Source organism: Cupressus sempervirens, chromosome 4 (genome assembly GCF_028749045.1).
Source record: "Cupressus sempervirens isolate cs-2001-9-10 chromosome 4, ASM2874904v1, whole genome shotgun sequence".
Taxonomy (NCBI): Eukaryota; Viridiplantae; Streptophyta; class Pinopsida; order Cupressales; family Cupressaceae; genus Cupressus; species Cupressus sempervirens.
The window spans coordinates 402803199-402821907 of record NC_143121.1 but is presented as its reverse complement, the minus strand read 5'-3'; the positions used below and the strand labels follow the sequence as shown (position 1 = coordinate 402821907).

At 37.8% G+C, this 18709-nt stretch overlaps 1 protein-coding gene across 6 annotated transcripts in view; it reads left to right on the top strand.

Moving 5' to 3' along the window:
• Nucleotides 1-18709, top strand: part of LOC149561756 (Pentatricopeptide repeat (PPR) superfamily protein) — a 308014-nt gene that overhangs the window by 29218 nt on the left and 260087 nt on the right. For all 6 annotated transcript variants that reach the window (XM_089825298.1, XM_089825301.1, XM_089825300.1 and 3 more), the window contains exon 4: nucleotides 2557-2621. In XM_089825298.1, coding sequence (XP_089681424.1) covers nucleotides 2557-2621 — 65 coding nt within the window. The remainder of the gene's footprint in view (nucleotides 1-2556; nucleotides 2622-18709) is intronic.

The following is an 18709-nucleotide window of genomic DNA, read 5'->3' as shown; positions in this document are numbered from 1 at the left end:
TGTCCCCAATATAATTTTTCTTTTGTTTTTTTCTGATATTTTGAAACAGTAAAAGAGAGTCCAAACAATATGCTCTTGATATCCATCGATGCCTCCTCAAAAAGACAAACACGTATTCTTATATCTCGTCTCTTGCAAACATGTCCCTTTCCAAATGCTGGTCATTGATGGAAAGTTGCTGGCTAGTGATTGGAAATATTTGTTTCTAATCTACTACTTAGTCAACAATAAGTCCATTGCATTATTTGTTTTATATATATATTTGTTAATATAACTATTAATGAATATATTATTTGGTATTATTTATATATTTGGTAATATAATATATTTACATTTTGTAGCTTAGCTCTGACTTTTGTGAAACATGCGAATAATAAAGACACTTATCACTCAAAGCCGCCCATCATCAAGGGATGAGTAGGGCAAATGACAAGTTGTTTTAAGCAAATGGGATAAACATAGGGTACAAAGGGAAGCAAAGTATCAAAACTATTTGACCGCTGGCATCAACCATACTACTTTGTTCTTCAACATAAATAGATATGGCTATTCCTCATTATGCTAGGGTTCTAGTAAGATAGGTATGTAGTGACTAAATTAGAATGACAGGGTCCATTATCCAAATCATAGCAATTTTTCCAAAGCTGGTTCTTCTCTTAAAACCCGTGGCTCAAGAGGATATGGCCATCAAAAATCTCCTTCACAAAATCATGTTGGAGGGAATGCTTACATGTCTCCTACACTAGACATAGGGTTTGATAAAAAGGGTCAAAATTTCAAGGCTTACTCGCTTAACATATCTCTCCCTTGGAAGCATACCCTAAATAAGATCTGGGCAATCTCTTTAATGAGTTCAACTTCCATCTTTGCGACAGGGGCAAATTACACTTGGTTGGGTTGTAAAGAGGAAGGAATCCCGAATCGGCTCGATGGTCATCTGAAGCATAATTGTCCTCTGGGGAAAAATAAAATTCTTGGTTTTGGTAAATCCCTAGCCTTGAGCTCCAATCACTCGGTAAGTGAAATGTTGCCAATACAAGGTTCATATCCTAAACAAGCAAGGAAGATAGAAATCGAGCTATTTACAAAAATTCTAGACTCGATATATGAAAGATTCAAAACGTTAGGGCTTCTGGCTTCGTGGGGAGGTTCGATTTTGCTTATGGAAGGCATGGAACAATGGTGGAACTCTACTTTTAAGGTTTAGGTTAATATCACTCACTTGAAAAGAAATTTTTTGATGAGTGAATGTAGTTTTGTAGAAATTAAAAATGAACTATCATCTAGAAAGCCTCTAGTTTCTAAAGATACGCCTTTCATTTTTGTAATTGGTTACCAAATTAAAAAACTTCTTTGTATAAACCCTTTAAACTTTTGAGATGAATATCCCTAGGGCATCTTCTAGCTGAATTGATTAATCAAAATATCTTAGAGCTCATTGGTAACAAGCTAGGTAAATTTATTGGTTTCAAAAAATCTGGTTTTGACGTGGGAGAGATTAAGATCTTAGCAGAATCAAATCCTAATTTAGACAATCTGGGTAATTTTGAGATTTCAATAGGTTTTGGTATTTTAAGTATTTGTCTGAAGTCCTACTTAGGACCGAATAGTGAGTCTTGGCTAATATTTGCCAATTATGTCCAATCAAGGATTTGAGCATGGGTTTTCGAAAACATAGGAACTCAACTCCACACTGGAAGTCTCTACCTAATCCCTCTGTTCGCCTAAAGTTGAAAGACCTAGGATTTTGTGTTTCAAACAGATGGTTGCTCACATTTAATATTTTAATGTCTTGGTTTCATTTTTTTTTCCTCCTTTAAATAAAACTTTTATTTGGGTTTGTTTTTATTTTAGTATTTTACCCTTTTCAACTGAAACTTACATTCCTTTTTTTAGTCAAACTAAACTTACATCTTTATATTTTCATGTTTTATTTTTCAGTAATATATTAAAATTTAATAATACAAAACATTTAAATTAGATTGTTTATCATAATAAGTGTATATATAAAATATAATATAACGTTAGACCTATTATGTTATAATGTTTATACATTTTGAAATTCAATTTAATATTCTTTTGTTTTATTGATTTATTACAATAATTAAAAAAAAGCTAATTTATATCAGTGGATTTCTATGGTGAATTTGTTTCCGAACTTGTTTCGCTTGCTGATCTTCATCTGAATTTTTTTGGTGCTGAACTCAAACTCGAACCCAAACTCGAACTTTGTGACATAGTTATACACTATGGCCACTGCAGGGAAAAGCTTGAGTGGGTTCTTTATTAGATGTTTTAAAAATTTCTTCTAAATTTTCTATTTTCAGAATGAGTATTAGAGAGAAATAAATGTGATGTATCCCTGCAATGGTGAGGAACTAAGTGACTATATATAGATATTAAAGTCTCAATTCCAGAGGCAAAAAATTCACATCGTTGTAGAAATAGAGGCACAATTAAAACTCGGTTTATCAATAGCATGGCTTGATTTGTGTTGCTGAATATTTTCTTTCAATTCAATTAATAGCATATTCCTATTGCTTAAATGTTAAGCAGGTACTGAACAAGATAGTTTGTCAGATTTCGTGTGCGAATATGCCCTAAGCGTAATGGATATGGAGGTAAGAAGCTATAGCACATTGAAAGTTACTATCTGCAAAAATAGGTCTTTGCGTTTTTATGGGTAGCAACAACAAATCTATGCAGATCACTGCCTTCTTTAATTGTAAAGTGGATAATTTTTAATTTTTATTTGTATTTTACTGTGAAACTAGTCTTCAAAGTTTATTTATCTCTAATCAGAGAAGGATTAAAAAGCAACTTGATCAGCCAGAGGTATCATAGATTGCACTTTCATTCATGTATGATACAACACACTGTTTGAAACTGAGAAAGGAAAAATACTAACAGAAACCAAACAGCCTATCCATGTTGGCCCATTGGCGTTCAGCTGTAATAATATCTACCTACGCATCATTTTATATTAACAAAATAGGTGAAAGCTTGGTACTGCCTAATGTTTATGGCCACCTAGGCCTACAACTCTATACCTCCCCTTTCTTATAGGGGGAACAACAGTCTCAACCTGTGTTCATGGAGTCTCAAAATAGGAGGATGAGGGGATGGTGTTTTGTCACAATAATGGGGAGATCAAGGGTCTAGACCTGGGAATGGTAGGGGTGTAATGGTGCAAATTTATGGTACTAAAAATAAACATTATAGAAAACTATATAAGGAATAACAAATGGAACTTGAAGTTTAAATTTTGAAATTTCAAGCATATTGCTTGAACAATTTAAATGCTGAATATCAATACATTTATATTATATTCCAAATCAAAATTCAAATACAATTAGCCAATAGTCCAATGGGTCCCCGTCTAATCATCATTCATCCTCAAAGCTCACTCCAAACTCTTCATCACTCAATTTGCTTGACTCTTCACGATCAAGCTTTTCCAAGTGAATAACAACATATTCTGTTTGTGCTGCATGAGCATCAACTTGTGTTTTCTCCTCTGGTTTTACATCATATTGTCTTGGCAGACTCTTTTTGTGCAAAATTATGTTGTGATCAATGAGAATCATGACTCGATATACAACTATTGGCTCATCTGCCCTCTATTGGGGAGTTTGTACCTCCTAAGTGAGTATCAACTTGTGTTTTCTTGACTCCAAACTCTTCATCACTCAGTTTGCTTGACTCTTCACGATCAAGCTTTTCCAAGTGAATAACAACATATTCTGTTTGTGCTGCATGAGCATCAACTTGTGTTTGCTCCTCTGGTTTTACATCATATTGTCTTGGTAGATTCTTTTTGTGCAAAATTATGTTGTGATCAATGAGAATCATGGCTCGATATACAACTATTGGCTTATCTGCCCTCTAATTGGGGAGTTTTTACCTCATAAGTGAGTAGGTGAAGCTATAAATAGACCAATTTCTCTTCTTAATAAAAGAACTAGAAACTTCTGACAATAGACAAATGTTATTGTGGTTGTCAAAGAATCAGATCCATGCATTTCTCATCATGAATAGGACCCACTTATGCCATAGTCTTCCTTTCCCCTTGGCCTCTTTTGGATATCCGCTAAGAGTGAACAACACAACCCACTTAGTATGAGTGATGCAAGCCTTAATAAAATCATGTCTTTTGAATGGTCTTCATGCACCCTGCCTTCACCTTAGCATCTTGTATAGGGGTAACTCTTTTAGACCAATGCACATACCGCTTCAGGGTCAATACATAAGAAGCCATGTGCAAGGGGGTGTTAGGCATCTCCCATTGGTGACAAATGCTTGGCTGAATATGCTCATTATAAAATTACAGTGTGGAATCTTTCGGTTGTACAATGACCAATATTGGCCATGCACTCCTACACCTCCATGGCTAGCTGCATTTGTATTCACATACGTAATGACTTGGAAGACAAAGGGTTATGAATGCAACAATGTATCTTGAATTAGCCTCCAAAAGCATCAGCCTTCACCAACACCTTCACCCTCCTTCCCTATTTCATTTTGTAATGTTCCCGTTATAAATTAAATAATAAATTAAACTTTTGTAACGGGCCGATTGATTTAATGTATCTCGGACCCATTTTTATTTTTGTGTTTGAAGTTTGTGTCGCCGTTGGCTATCTTTGTACACCCTCGGAATGGTTTCTCGACAAGTATTTAAGCACGGCTTGTAGGAAGTCTTTAGGTATGTTTTTGGATTATTTTGTCTTTGTACTGCGAATTCCTGTTGGAGTTCTTTGCTATTCGCCATTTTGAAAGTGAAAGATCTTCCCTATTTGGCTTGTGTGGTTTTGGTGGGATTCAACCCTCACTCTATTCCGTTGGTGTTCATCTCTGTCTGTATTTGGCAAATTGAAGAGTTAATTGTATGTGGAAAATTAGTACCAATTGGTGAATCTTTGGCTTTGCATTTGCAATTTGTGTATGTTACATTATGCATTTTCAAGTGATATCATCGAGATTGCCTTGTACCATACACCTAGTATCTAGACAACGTTGGGCATACTCAAACACTCTCGTACGACCTCTTCATCATACTGTACGGATTCCTCTTGATACCCTTGCATACATTCCACTCTCCAACTTTTCCGTACGGCTCTACATTCTCTACTCATCGTACGAGCTCCCTAATCACTGTACGACCATCCATAATCATTTCTGTACAGATTCCATACCTTCCTATATAGACTCCTTCCCGTACGCTCCTCTGTCAACATAACCCTTTCACCGTACACGCCTTGGTTTGACGCTCTATTGTACGGTTCTCATAATTGTACAGCTTCCACCTTCCAGAGACCCCATTCACAACCGTACGGTCCCATCTATAGGCTCAGTAATCATCGTACGGCTAGGACTATAGCTTCCGTACGGCCTCTATTCCCACACCACACGGCCCCTATTCTAAGCACTTGTACGGCCATTGTTTGTAGACAGATCTCAGTACGTGGGAACATTATAGTTGCGGGAATATTACAATGGTATCAGAGCGCTTCAATCCCGCCAGCCTATGGATAGTGAATGAGAGTTTATAACCGAAAGAGAAGGACACATTTCGTTGATCAAATGGCTGACGAACGGGAACCGACCGCTTCCGAACCTGTGGCTCTTGTGAGGGAACTTGCTAGGAATCAGGCATAGATCACTGATACGTAGCGACTTATGAAAGAAACTCTCAAGAAGTTGGTGGAGAACAAAATATCTAGAGAACAAAATGGTCACAGTGCGGACTCAGTGTCGAGTAAATCAAACCCTCAGCTAGCATGCTCTCGACCTTCCATGCTGACTTTTCTACCACGGACGGAGGCACAACACGGAGGGTGACAACCAACTCTCGAAGAGATGAGAGAAGACTAGAAGAATGCAAACCTTGAAGAAGATATATCCTACAATGATCACGCAGATTTGAGAATGAGATATTCGAGAGGCGGAAACAGAGGATACTTTAATGATGACCTTAGAAGGAAGTTGAGTAAGGTAAATCTGTCTCCATTTGACGGATCCAGGTCCATATTTGCGCAAGCGTGGGTAATGAAAGCCGATACCTACTTCCAACTGAATCCTATGATAGAGGAAGAAGCAATCAAATTTGCTGCGCTGCATTTGGAGGGAGTTGCTCATGAATGGTGGCACCATGGCACTATCACATTAGGGCATGATCAAATAAATACTTACGCAGAATATATGGAGAAATTGATAGAACGATTTGATGTTAAAGATCCGTAGCTCAATTTCAAAGATTGGGCGCAACTAAGACAAACTGGATCAGTTAATCAATTCATTGTAGAATTTCAAAAACTCTTTGTTCTAGTCACGCACATTTTCGAAAGGAGATGGGTAGTGCTCTTCATAGACGGACTATCAGAACCTCTAAAAGGTTGGTAAAGGGGTTTAATCTTGCCACCCTATCGGAAGCAATCAATAAAGCACGAAGTATGGCATCATCTTCAGCATCATCCTCTCGAAGTTACTCACATTCGAAACCGCTGACTTTTTCCGAGGGACAAACCTCCGCCCAAGAAGCTGTCATTGGATGAAGCTACCAGACAAGAGCTCCGAAGGAAGAAACTGTGTTTCAATTGCAAGGGACCTATGGAACCTGGCCACCGATGCCTCAGAAAGGGGAAGATCCATTAATTTGAGGTTGTGTTTGATGATGAGGACGAATAGGAAGAAATGCTAGCTGAAGATAACCAACCCCACAGAGATTAGTTTGAACTGTACGAAGAGAATTGTTGCTTTTGTACAACGCGGAGGAATCATTGCATTGGCTGGCAGCTCGAGGTGCACAATTTTTTGTGTACGAGGTACCCTTCAAGGACAAAGGGTTACGGTGATGTTGGATAGCGGAGCTACTCTAAATTTCATCAACTCATCCTTGGTAAAACGAAGAAGTCTACCTACGGAGGCACACACAGGCTTTCAGGTCAAGGTCACCAGAGGGACTTTTCTGCTTTGCACGCACCTTGTTCCTCAACTGAGTGTCACAATGGTGAATCACACGGTGACTGAGGATTTCTTCATAGTCGACCTTGCTGACATGAAAGTTATTCTCGGGATATAGTGGATGGAGACACTCGATGAATATACTCAGAGTTTCAAACAGATGGACTTCATTTTTGTTGTTGACGAGAAAAAGGTTGTCCTTCGAGGAATGGCGAATGAAGGTCTGAAGGAAGTTTTTGCGCATTGGATGGAGGCAATTTTTCGGCATGATGACATTGCATGGGTTGCGCATTGTTTTATCTTGGTGGAACCTATAAAAGGGCAAAGAAAACCTCCACAGGATGATAAACTCCAAGATATTTTAAGTAGACATGAAAAAGTTTTCATGGATATTCCTCTTGGCATACCACCTCACCGAGGGTTTCAACACACTATTGAGTTGGAATCAGGGGCAAAGCCTGTCATAACCACACTGTATCGCCATCCCAAGAAATTCAAAGATGAGATCGGAAGGACGATTCAAGAATTGCTAGAGAAAGGATGGATCCATCCCAATTCTAGCCCATTCGCGTCATCTGTGGTCTTAGTCAAAAAGAAGGATGGGACGATGTGCATGTGTGGACTACTGCGCGTTGAACAAAAAAACAATAAAGAACAGATATCCAATTCCAAGGATAGATGAGCTGCTGGATGGATTGAATGGCACGGTCTATTTTTCAAAAATAGATCTCCGTTCCGAATACCATCCTATCCACATGAGGGAAGAAGATGTGGAGAAAACGGCTTTCCCTTGTCACTATGGACATTATGAGTTTCTGGTCATGCCGTTCGGATTGACAAATGCACTTGCTACATTTCAATCATGCATGAACCGCATCTTCAACAAGCAATTGCGTAAGTATTTATTGGTGTTCTTTGATGATCTTATTTATAGCAGGACATGGGAGGAGCACCTGAAGCATCTGAATGAAGTTCTAAGTATCATGGAGGAACAGTCCTTGTTCGCCAAGCAGTCCAAATGTGAATTTGGTATGACAGAAATATTGTACTTGGGGCATGTCGTTAGTAAAGACTGAGTTCAAGTGCATCAGGAGAAGATTCAGGCTATCCTCGACTGGCCTCCCCCAAAATCACTCACGGATTTGCGAGGATTCTTCGGACTATGCAATTACCACAGGAGATTTGTTAAAGGATTCTCTCAGCTCAGCGCACCTTTAACGGATTTGACGAAGAAGGGGTCTTTCCAGTGGAACGAAAAGACACAACTCACCTTTGATAAGCTAAAAAGGGCCATAAGCACTTGTCCCATACTTGCACTACTTGATTTCACCCGACTGTTCATTTTGGAGTGCGATGCAGCCGGGGAAGGCATTGGAGCAGTACCGATGCAGGATAAACACCCCATTGCCTATGAGAGCAGGAAGCCTACGTCGAGAGAACGCCTATATTCCATCTACTACAAAGAAATGTTGGCCATTGTACATGCCCTAACCAAGTTCCGGTAGTATCTGGTAGGTGCCAAATTTGTCGTCTGTATTGATCACAACAGTTTGAGATATTTTCTGGAGCAATGAGACTTGAACGAATGGCAACAAAATGGGGTAAGCAAAGTTAAAGCTTTTGATTTTGACATTGAATATGTGAAAGGGAAGAACAATGTAGTTGTAGATGCCTTGTCTAGGAAACTCACCATTTGCTCACTAGACCAGATTTTAGTTGATTGGAAGGCACATTTGTTAGTAGAATATTCCAAGAATACATTTGCCTGTGAAATAATGGATGGCCGCACTCACGATGATCGGTATAGAGTGGTGGATGACATCATCTACTACAAAGACCGGATATACTAGGTGCTAGAATCCAAATTGAAGTAGAAAATCTTGAAGGAAGTACACGACTCACCTCTGGCTGGACACCGGGGTTTCCTCAAAACTTATAGAAGTCTTCGGGAGAGGTTTTCATGAAAAGGACTTAAAGGGGACGTGTTGCACAATGTAAGAGAGTGTACAGTCTGCCAACGAAACAAGTCTGAACATATTCTCCCTGCCTAGCTGCTACAACCTTTGCCAATTCCCGAACGTAAGTGGGGAAGTATATCAATGGATTTCATAACAAGGCTTCCCAAGGTGAATGGAAAGGATTGTGTTTTCGTGGTGGTCGACAGATTGACAAAGTATGCACATTTCTTCGCCATCCCTTGTGACCTTCAGGCTATACAAGTTGCCGACCTGTTCTTTAGAGAAGTTTTTCATCTGCATGGGTTATCCCAAAACATCGTTAGTGATCGGGATGGACGATTCGTTAGCATCTTCTGGATAGAATTGTTTCAGATGGCAGGGATAGAATTATCGCCAAGTACGAGCTACCACCCATAGACGGACGGACAAACCGAGATTGTGAACAAATGGCTCGAAGGCTACCTTTCAGAACTACGTCTCGGCCCAACAACGAATGTGGGTAAAATGGATCCATTTGGGGGAATATTGCTACAATACCACGTATCACATGTCTATTGGGATGACACCGTTCAAAGCTCTTTATAGGTACGAACCCCTCTCCTTCATTGACACCTTTTTGGGTGACACTCGCGCTCCAAGGGCGAGGGAATAGCTTTAGGAGGGATAGAACATACTGAGGTGCTTGAAAGAAAACCTACAGTGGGCACAAAATCAACAGAAGATGTATGCCAATAGACACAAGATAGAGAGGAGTTTCGAATTGGGGGATCTAGTCTATCTCTGGCTCTAGCCATGCCGACAATCTTCATTAAAGGGAATAGGAAAGGAAAAATTGAAGCCATGATTTTATGGCCCCTATCGTGTAGTCCATCGCATTGGTGAAGTAGTGTATGAATTGGAACTTCCGAAGGGGAGCTGCATTCATAATGTCTTTCATGTTTCTTGTTTGAAGAAAGCCATAGGGCAAAACGTGACAGTTGCTACCGACCTTCCGCCACTCAATGAAGAAGGAAAGATCATTTTGGAACTTGCTAAGATCCTCAAAGTACGTGAAAAGACCCTACGGAACATCACTGTGAAGGAATACTTGGTATGCTAGCGACACCTATTGTTGGACGACACAACGTGAGAAGGCGAGCACATTCTCTAGCACTCGGCATGGCATTTGCTTGAGGACAAGCAAACTTTGGGACAGGAGGACTGTAATGTTTCCGTTATAAATTAAATAATAAATTAAACTTTTGTAATGGGCCGATTGATTTAATGTATCTCGGACCCATTTTTATTTTTGTGTTCAAAGTTTGTGTCATTGTCGGCTATCTTTGTACACCCTCGGAATGGTTTCCTGACAGGTATTTAAGCATGGCTTGTAAGAAGTCTTTAGGTATGTTTTTGGATTATTTTGTCTTTGTATTGCGAATTCCTGTTGGAGTTCTCTGTTATTTGCCATTTCGGAAGTGAAAGATCTTCCCTATTTGGCTCGTGTGGTTTAGGTGGGATTCAAGCCTCACCCTATTCTGTCGGTGTTCATCTCTGTTTGTATCTGGCAAATTCAAGACTTAATTATGTGGAAAATCGGTACCAATTGGTAAATCTTTGGCTCTGCGTTTGCAATTTGTGTATGTCACATTTTGCATTTTCAACTAATATCATTGAAATTGCCTTGTACCGTACACCTAGCATCCAAACAACGTTGGGCATACTCAGACACTCTTGTACGGCCTCTTCATCATACCATACGGATTCCTTTTGATACCACTGCATACATTCCACTCTCCAACTTTTTCGTACGGCTCTGCATTCTCTACTCACCATACGGCCATCCATAATCATTTCCGTACAAATTCCATACCTCCTTGTACGGACTCCTTCCCGTACACTCCTTTGTCAAAATCATCCTTTCACCGTACACGCCTCGATTTGACATTCTACTGTATGGTTCTCATAACTATACGGCTTCCACCTTCCAGAGACCCCATTCACAATAGTATGGTCCCCTCTGTAGGCTCAGTAATCACCATACGGCGAGGACTATAGCTTTCGTACGGCCTCTATTCCCACATCGTACGACCCCCCTTCTAAGCACTTGTACAGCCACTGTTTGCAGACAGATCTTAGTATGTGGGAACATTATAGTCGCGGGAATATTACACATTTTAGATTTAACTTGGTTGTCATGGTCATTAGTTACAATGTTGTTTGCAACTCAAGCATCCTCTCAAGAAAGTGAAATATGATGCACAACTAGCCTCTATTATGCAAAGTAATTACTAAATATTTAATGCATTAACAAATGATCGAAGAGATCATTATAAAGTGTTATAGATGTACAAAACAGAAAGTTTCTAATAAGAAACTTAAGATCGTAAAGACAATCTTATCTACAAATAGATAAATATAATACATAATTGTCCATTAAAGTAATAACATAATAATATTCTAATACCCTCCCTTAATGGTCAATCTATCTATAGCACCAAGTTGTCGCTTGAATTGAACAAACTTATCTAAACCAAGAGGTATGGTGAGAATGTTTGCAGTCTGATCCGCTAGCACAAAAACCAAGGCATGAAAAATGAAGCACCCAAAAAATTCTTAAACCGACCCAGTTGAGCTTTCAAAAAACCCATAAAGAAGCTAAAAATAGTTTTTCAAATTGGCACTAAAAAAAGAGAGTTTTAGAAGAAACCCTAGCCGACTATAAGAAACTTGAAAAAATTAGTAGATTTGAATTTAAACTTCAGAGTCTTTCTAAATGATTATTTTGGGCTTTTCGCAAGGATTTTTGGGTTGTCTTCGGATTTTTCTAGGTCAGCCAAATTTTTTTCTCGAAATCTATGCTAGTTGTACTTCATCATTTTTTCTATACTTGTATTTGCCTCTATTTTCTGCATTCGGATTCGTGGTTTTGAACCCATGTTATTGCCTTTTCTATAGATTTTGTTTTTCGTGCATTGGGAAACATGCAAGATGGTGTCATTGACCTACTTAATGTTGGAAGGCAATTAGAAATTCAACGACAAGAATTATAACACCTGGAAACAACACATGTTGACAATCTTTCAATATCATCGACTTGAGATGATTGTTTTGGGAAAGAAATTTGTCCTACCACTGTACAAGCAAATGCAGACAAGTTTGATGATCGGAATCAAGAAGTTGTCATGCTTCTCAAGTGCTCTCTCTGTAATATCCCGGATGATATTTTCTCCAAATTTACTCATAAATAATTTAAAAAAAAATCTAACTTTTGCAAATAAAACAAGCATAATAAACCAACCATGAACTAGTAAATACTCATTAAAATACCTCACAATACGTTATTGCATTATACATCAGCCATACAATAACCAGCATGAGGGTTTTCGTCCTCAAGCTGGATGGAAGTTGAAGCTTTTCAAATAGCTCTCCAAGAGAGAAACTAAAATCTGAATTATAAATAAAGCATGCCCAAAAAGAGTCTCCCTTCTTTTAATGCATCAAGCTGTGACTCTTTAGTTTCCCCTTCTGTCTTTTGTCATCTTCTTCCTTTGTCTTCTTATAATCCCCTTTATAATATTAAATTGACCCATGTTATAAACTTGTTTTAAACTCTTGTAAGCCAAGTTTAATATTATATGAATTTAACTTCCGAATTCCTAATGTCCCAAAAAGGGGATATTACAGCCCTTCCTCCTCGAGATTGCTTGTCTTCAAGCAATTAGTACCAGGATCGCATACAAATCTGTGGGTATCTCTATAGTCCAATCTGAAAACACATTCTACCACACTGCGAAGCAAGGTGCTTAAGTGCAACTCATCCATCAACCGGACCTTGAATCCCATGTCAATTTGTGAAGTACTGTTGCATCTGTAGGTTGTGTGACTCCGATCATAACTGCATCAAAACTCAAATTGAGAAGTATTGCTACAAAATGCTCAAAATGCCACACATGTATTTGGTCACATCTGGATTCGAAACCATCCTATCAATACAATCCTAGGAAGAGTAATGGATGTCCAACAATCTATTATATTGGATCGACCAACTGAACATACAGATCACCGAACCAAAATCGCAAATATGCATGATGTTCGACTCATAAAGCCACCACATATCGCTGTCACAAACAAGACCAACAATACAGAAGATGACGTTGCTGTCACTGTGCCCATGTACTGGAAGGGTAACCATCTCATAAGGTGTGTGTCTTGAGGTATCTCCACAAATCAACCTGTAACTTGCTAACCTCTAGAGGCTGAACCAAATCTGGAAAAATAGTAGAAGACCAAATGTAAAACCCACTAACTGCTGGAGTGTATATAATGATAAAATCACCAGCTAGAAAATATATAGCTGCCATCTCATGAAGACTGGGTGATATGTCTCTAGATGATCAATAGAAACTATCAGCATACATTAAGGGCAATTTGGGGTTTTTTGCATCACCATAAGTACCAACTCTAAAATCATCATCTCCATCAACGAAATGATCACCATCAAGTGAAAAAGCTGCAATAATCTTAATCTAGGTTACTTTCATTTGACTTTCCAAATTAGGTGACCTAGCAGTTGTATAAGTCAAATGCGCATGGGGTGAAAGAAAGTGTGTCACCATATATATATCCATATCATCAATGTCATCTTTTACAGTCAGTTCTGACAAGGATTCTGGGCAGCATTGTATTCAAAAATAAATTTGTCACAAGGAGAATCCATACCATATCAACAGATTTGGGGCAGCATCGTATTCAAAAATAAATTTGTCACAAGGAGAATCCATACCATATGTAGAGACCCGTAGGTCCGATTCAATGTCGGCATCATCACTCACAAAAGGTGATGAGTCTTCGTCATTGGTTGATTGGACAATCTTCTGCAATGTGTTATCAACGTGTCCATCAAGAGCACTAGTATCAACAGCTTCGCAAGAACCTGCTACCTCCATACTACTCGTCAATAGACTTGTACCATGTTTAGCACTTTCCACATGATCATGAGTGGGTTGCTTTTTCATTTCAAGACCACTTGCAAGCTGATTATTGTCATACAAATTTCTGCACCTATCTTCTACAAGGAGATCTTAGGCCAAATAATAATATTTCTTTCTTTCCACATCACACTTGTTTTGTAGCATTGGATGAAAGTGCACATAATCCATGAAGGGTAACTCTTTTTGAATGTGTGAAGGGAATTTGTTGTACTCATCATATGGGCTTGTTACTTCAGCTCTTATATCAGATTAGAAATTCTGGGCTAATTGCTGTTGCATTTTCTTGATTTTTTCCAGAGTGTGCATCTTTCCCATAGCTGCTCTCTTAAAATACAAAAGTCCAATTTAGAAACCTGTTTTGTCGAATTGAAGTTGTGTATTAAAATCTCTGCTGCAAACAGCTGTCTGAAATTTGAATCAGTCATCAGACCTTAGCTATAATTTTGTCAAACACTTGGCTTGTAAATCTCTGCTCTCTAGGTTGGGTTTACATTTGTTTGTTTTCCATAATAGAAGTGAAGACAATAGCATCGAACACTTCGATGTGATGTTTCTAACTTCGACACCACCTGTTTTGAGATGTGTGAAAATTTTCCCTTAACCTGGACCTTCCCACTTTCACTATAGTCATTTGCTAAAATCAATCACAATGTTGTCAAGGAAGACTGAGAAGGCCCAACGGCTTCCAATGGATTAAACTAGTATAGATATCTTAAATAAATCTATTTAAAGCAATGCCGATAGATATCCACTACAAAATAAGTATAATTTGATTTACTACATCTAAAATTATTTATATTACCATTGTCTCTATTTATTTAGTTTTTACTAATTTAAGCTTTTTATTTTAATTTTTATTAAAAAATGGATGATTTATATCTACAAATATTATTTTAAACGGATATTTTATGTTCTATTTATTAAATTATTTTTAAAAGTATACTCTTTATAATAAGATTTAAATTTTTGACATGTAGATGGTTGTTAAATTTAATCTAGAACAATAAAAGTTAACATTAACACGCTCACACTATCCCATTCCCTCATTCTGCCATTATAGAATGCCTATCGGCATTAATTAAACAATTTGACTAGCTGTGGAAATTATCTCCTACTTATTAATTAAACAGATACGCATGCAGTTTAGACATGAAGCAACAATTTATAATGAACCATTGATAACATCCTTTAAGAAGATACTGCCCAGAATTCAGATTTCATGATTCAATCAAGATTTTACTTTTGAACGTTAGCTCAGTTCAAAATAGAGAGCATGCAATAATTCAGTTGAAATTTAAAAGAGGCACCTGTGATAGTCATTCACTGTCCAGTCAAACTGATGCTGAAGGTGGGAGTGTAATCGACCCCTCTATACAACAACACAAGTGATCGAGCTACAAAATTGAATTTGTTGTTCTACACTCCTTGCACATCCTGTATTGAGGGGATGGAGGCTCCCAAATGCGGATGTCACTAAGACAACAGTCCCACACACCTGTGTATCCTGCAATTAGTAATACGAGCCAAGTTGCCTATTCGTAGCACATACAAACTCCACATCAAACACACTTCTCTGAAGACTGGACTGAAGTCATTTGCTGTACAGAGATATATTTATACCTAACACCCCCCAGGTTGACCTGCCAAGCACATTAAAGTTCACTTGGAGTGGTTATATTTCAGATGCTGCAACATAACTCTTGCACATAAACTGTAAATCTTCCACCAACCGACAAAGTTCGTCTATCTATATTCTTCTATAACAGTTCATGTTTGTACTCCAGAAGTTTTTCACTGACAATACATTTCAATACATATACATCCTGAAAAAATATTGTGCATCGGTCATAAGAGGTCCATGTTGCTCCAAGAATCAGTAATCTGTTAGTTTCATAACGCGAAAGTGAATAATTGGTTTCACTGCAATTTTTAAGTAACCAGAGAGGCTACAAAACTCCTTGAAGAATCTGTGATTCCCAGTCTTATAATTGTATTCTTCACATGGGCCAGTCTCTGTTACTTTGCACTTGTCGCTGATAACAATCAGCATAACATCCAATTCGAAGGAGTCATGGTGGTGTAAATGCTCAATTCACTTTTTCTCCTTGGCTTAACGACGATTCAACTCCAACCATGATACTTGCAGCCAATGGTTCGATCCTCTTTAATACATATGGGAACACTTTAGCAAGCCTGATAATAGTTGTCTTCGCATACTTATTTTATTTTTGGCTCCAAATGATATATATAATTCTCTTCATTCATTAGAAATGTGTCCCGCTCCAAAACTTTATATATTAATTGCCAAACTTCAATATTCATCTGCAGCCCCACACGAGGAAATAATACTTTTTTCTAACACGCAGTTCGCCTTTCTGAATCCTTTGCTGGTCAAGTAAATATTTAAAATATATTACCCAGCCGCCTGCAACATGCATAAAAGATATAATCTATATGGCTTCAAAATTTTTCGGTGCCATACTTATCATTGCTAATTACATGTCAATATCATTACAGAAGTCATTTCAACCCAACACCTATTGCGTCCGTCGACACTTCAGTTACTGAGGAATTTGAACAACCTATGGTCTTCGAATCTTCTAAGTTGTATCCTTCATCTACTCTCTGTCCTTTTCTGTGTTAAGGTTTCAAAATTTTTCGGTGCCATACTTATCATTGCTAATTACATGTCAATATCATTACAGAAGTCATTTCAACCCAACACCTATTGCGTCCGTTGACACTTCAGTTATTGAGGAATTTGAACAACCTATGGTCTTTGAATCTTCTAAGTTGTATCCTTCATCTACTCTCCATCCTTTTCTGTGTTAAGGTTTCTTCACTTTGCAGTTTTCATTCGAATCTCAGCACTCGTAATCACCAGAATGAAGCAACACAACAGATATATTCCCAGAATCTCATTCCCTTCACCGCTTAACCATTGATATGTATTTCTGAAGCAATATATCAACAGCTTAAAATTGTGCTTGTGATTGCTCCAGTGTGAATGCACAAGAAAACGTCACTTAAACTTCATGGCATATACAAATTGATGACAAGATCTCTCTTAAGTTCCAATTTTAGTAATATCTTTCTGCTACAAAAAATCAGTCTTTCCCAAAACGTAGACTTAGGGAATGATATCTGTTTCTTGCATTCAAAGTTATTAGTAGCTCCACAAAAATGAGGGTTCAAGTAGTATTACGGCAAAATATTTTCCAAAATATTTCCCATCATATTTTCAAGCTACTACGATATTATACTCTCGTTGAATAATTGCAATGCCAATTTGAATATTTGCAAATCATCTTTTTGGTCCTACAGAAAACTGACTAAACAGATGAAGTTACAATATAAACTTTGATCGCACTTTATGAGCACTCATAGTAAGCTCCATCCAATATTTGAAGAAGGCCCAAATTTTGAGTATAACGTTTATTAATTTTGCCCAAATCACATCACATAGCTGCAATTGCTTGTCTCTTCAAAATTATTTCTAGTGAGGTTCTACCAATTTTGACACAAACTCCAGAGAATGGCAAGATTGGTGCTGTGATAATAGAATTTTCTAAATTTATCTCTGAGAAACCCTGTGTGAATATGTTTTAGATGAAATTTTACTGTACCCAACAAGATGGCAGGTTCAACATTCTGATACCACTGTCATATCTTAGATGATATTATCTTCAAATTTACTCAAAAATAATTTTTAGAAAACAACATCTAACTTTTGCAAATAAAACCAATAGAATAAGCCAACCATGAACCAGTAAATGCTCATTAAAATGCCTCACATTATGTTAATGCACTATACATCAACAATACAATAACCAACTATAAACTATCCAATATTAAACGCATTATTACTCTCAGTATGGAAAACTAAGAAAGAACCTGTAAGCACAAGTCAGACACCTAGTGTGACGTCTCCACAAACAATGGGGTTGCGTCCACTGTCTACCGGCACAAGGGTTTTCTTCCTTAGGCTGGATGAAAGCCGAATAGCTCTTCAAGAGAGATTAACTGAAATTTGAATTATAAACCAAGCACCCCCAAAAAGAGTCTCCCTTCTTTTACGGCACCAAGCTATGACTCTTTAGTTTCCTCTTCTCTATCTTTCGTCATCTTCTTCTTTTGTCTCCTTATAACCCCTCTTATAATATTAAATTGACCCATTTTATAAACTTGTTTTAAACTCTCATAAGCCAAATCTAATATTATATGAATTTAAGTGCGGAATTCCTAATGTCCCAAAAATGGGACATTACACTTCCTCTGTGGCACAAATTATCTATTGCCTTCGACTCCTTTTGGTGAGTCTGTACTAGAGATTTAGTAGCATTTGAAGGAGTTGCATGAGACATCTAACAAAAGCCGAGCATTCTTTCTAAAGATCTAGTTGTTCTCCATCATGATGGATGATTGCATTTTCTTATAGAGCATCTCATGAAAATTAAGGAATTCAAGATCAACTCAAAGCTATTGGTCGAAAAATGGAGGAAGAAAATATGGTAGTCATCACCTTGAAGAGTCTACCAAAACAGTATGAGCACTTTATGGAGAGCCTTAACATTCCTTCTACTAATACTGATCTAGAATTTCTAGAATTATGCACCTAACTTCTACAACAAGATCGTTGAAAACAACACTTTGGTAGCAGTGTCACATCATCTTAATCAGAGCATGCCTTTTCAGCCATATCCTTTCACATGGACAAAGACAAATCTCAACACTCTCAGCCATCTCAGCTAAAGGGCTCAAATTAGTCACAGGATGCTTCAAAGAAGAAGGTACAGTGTAATTACTATCATAAAT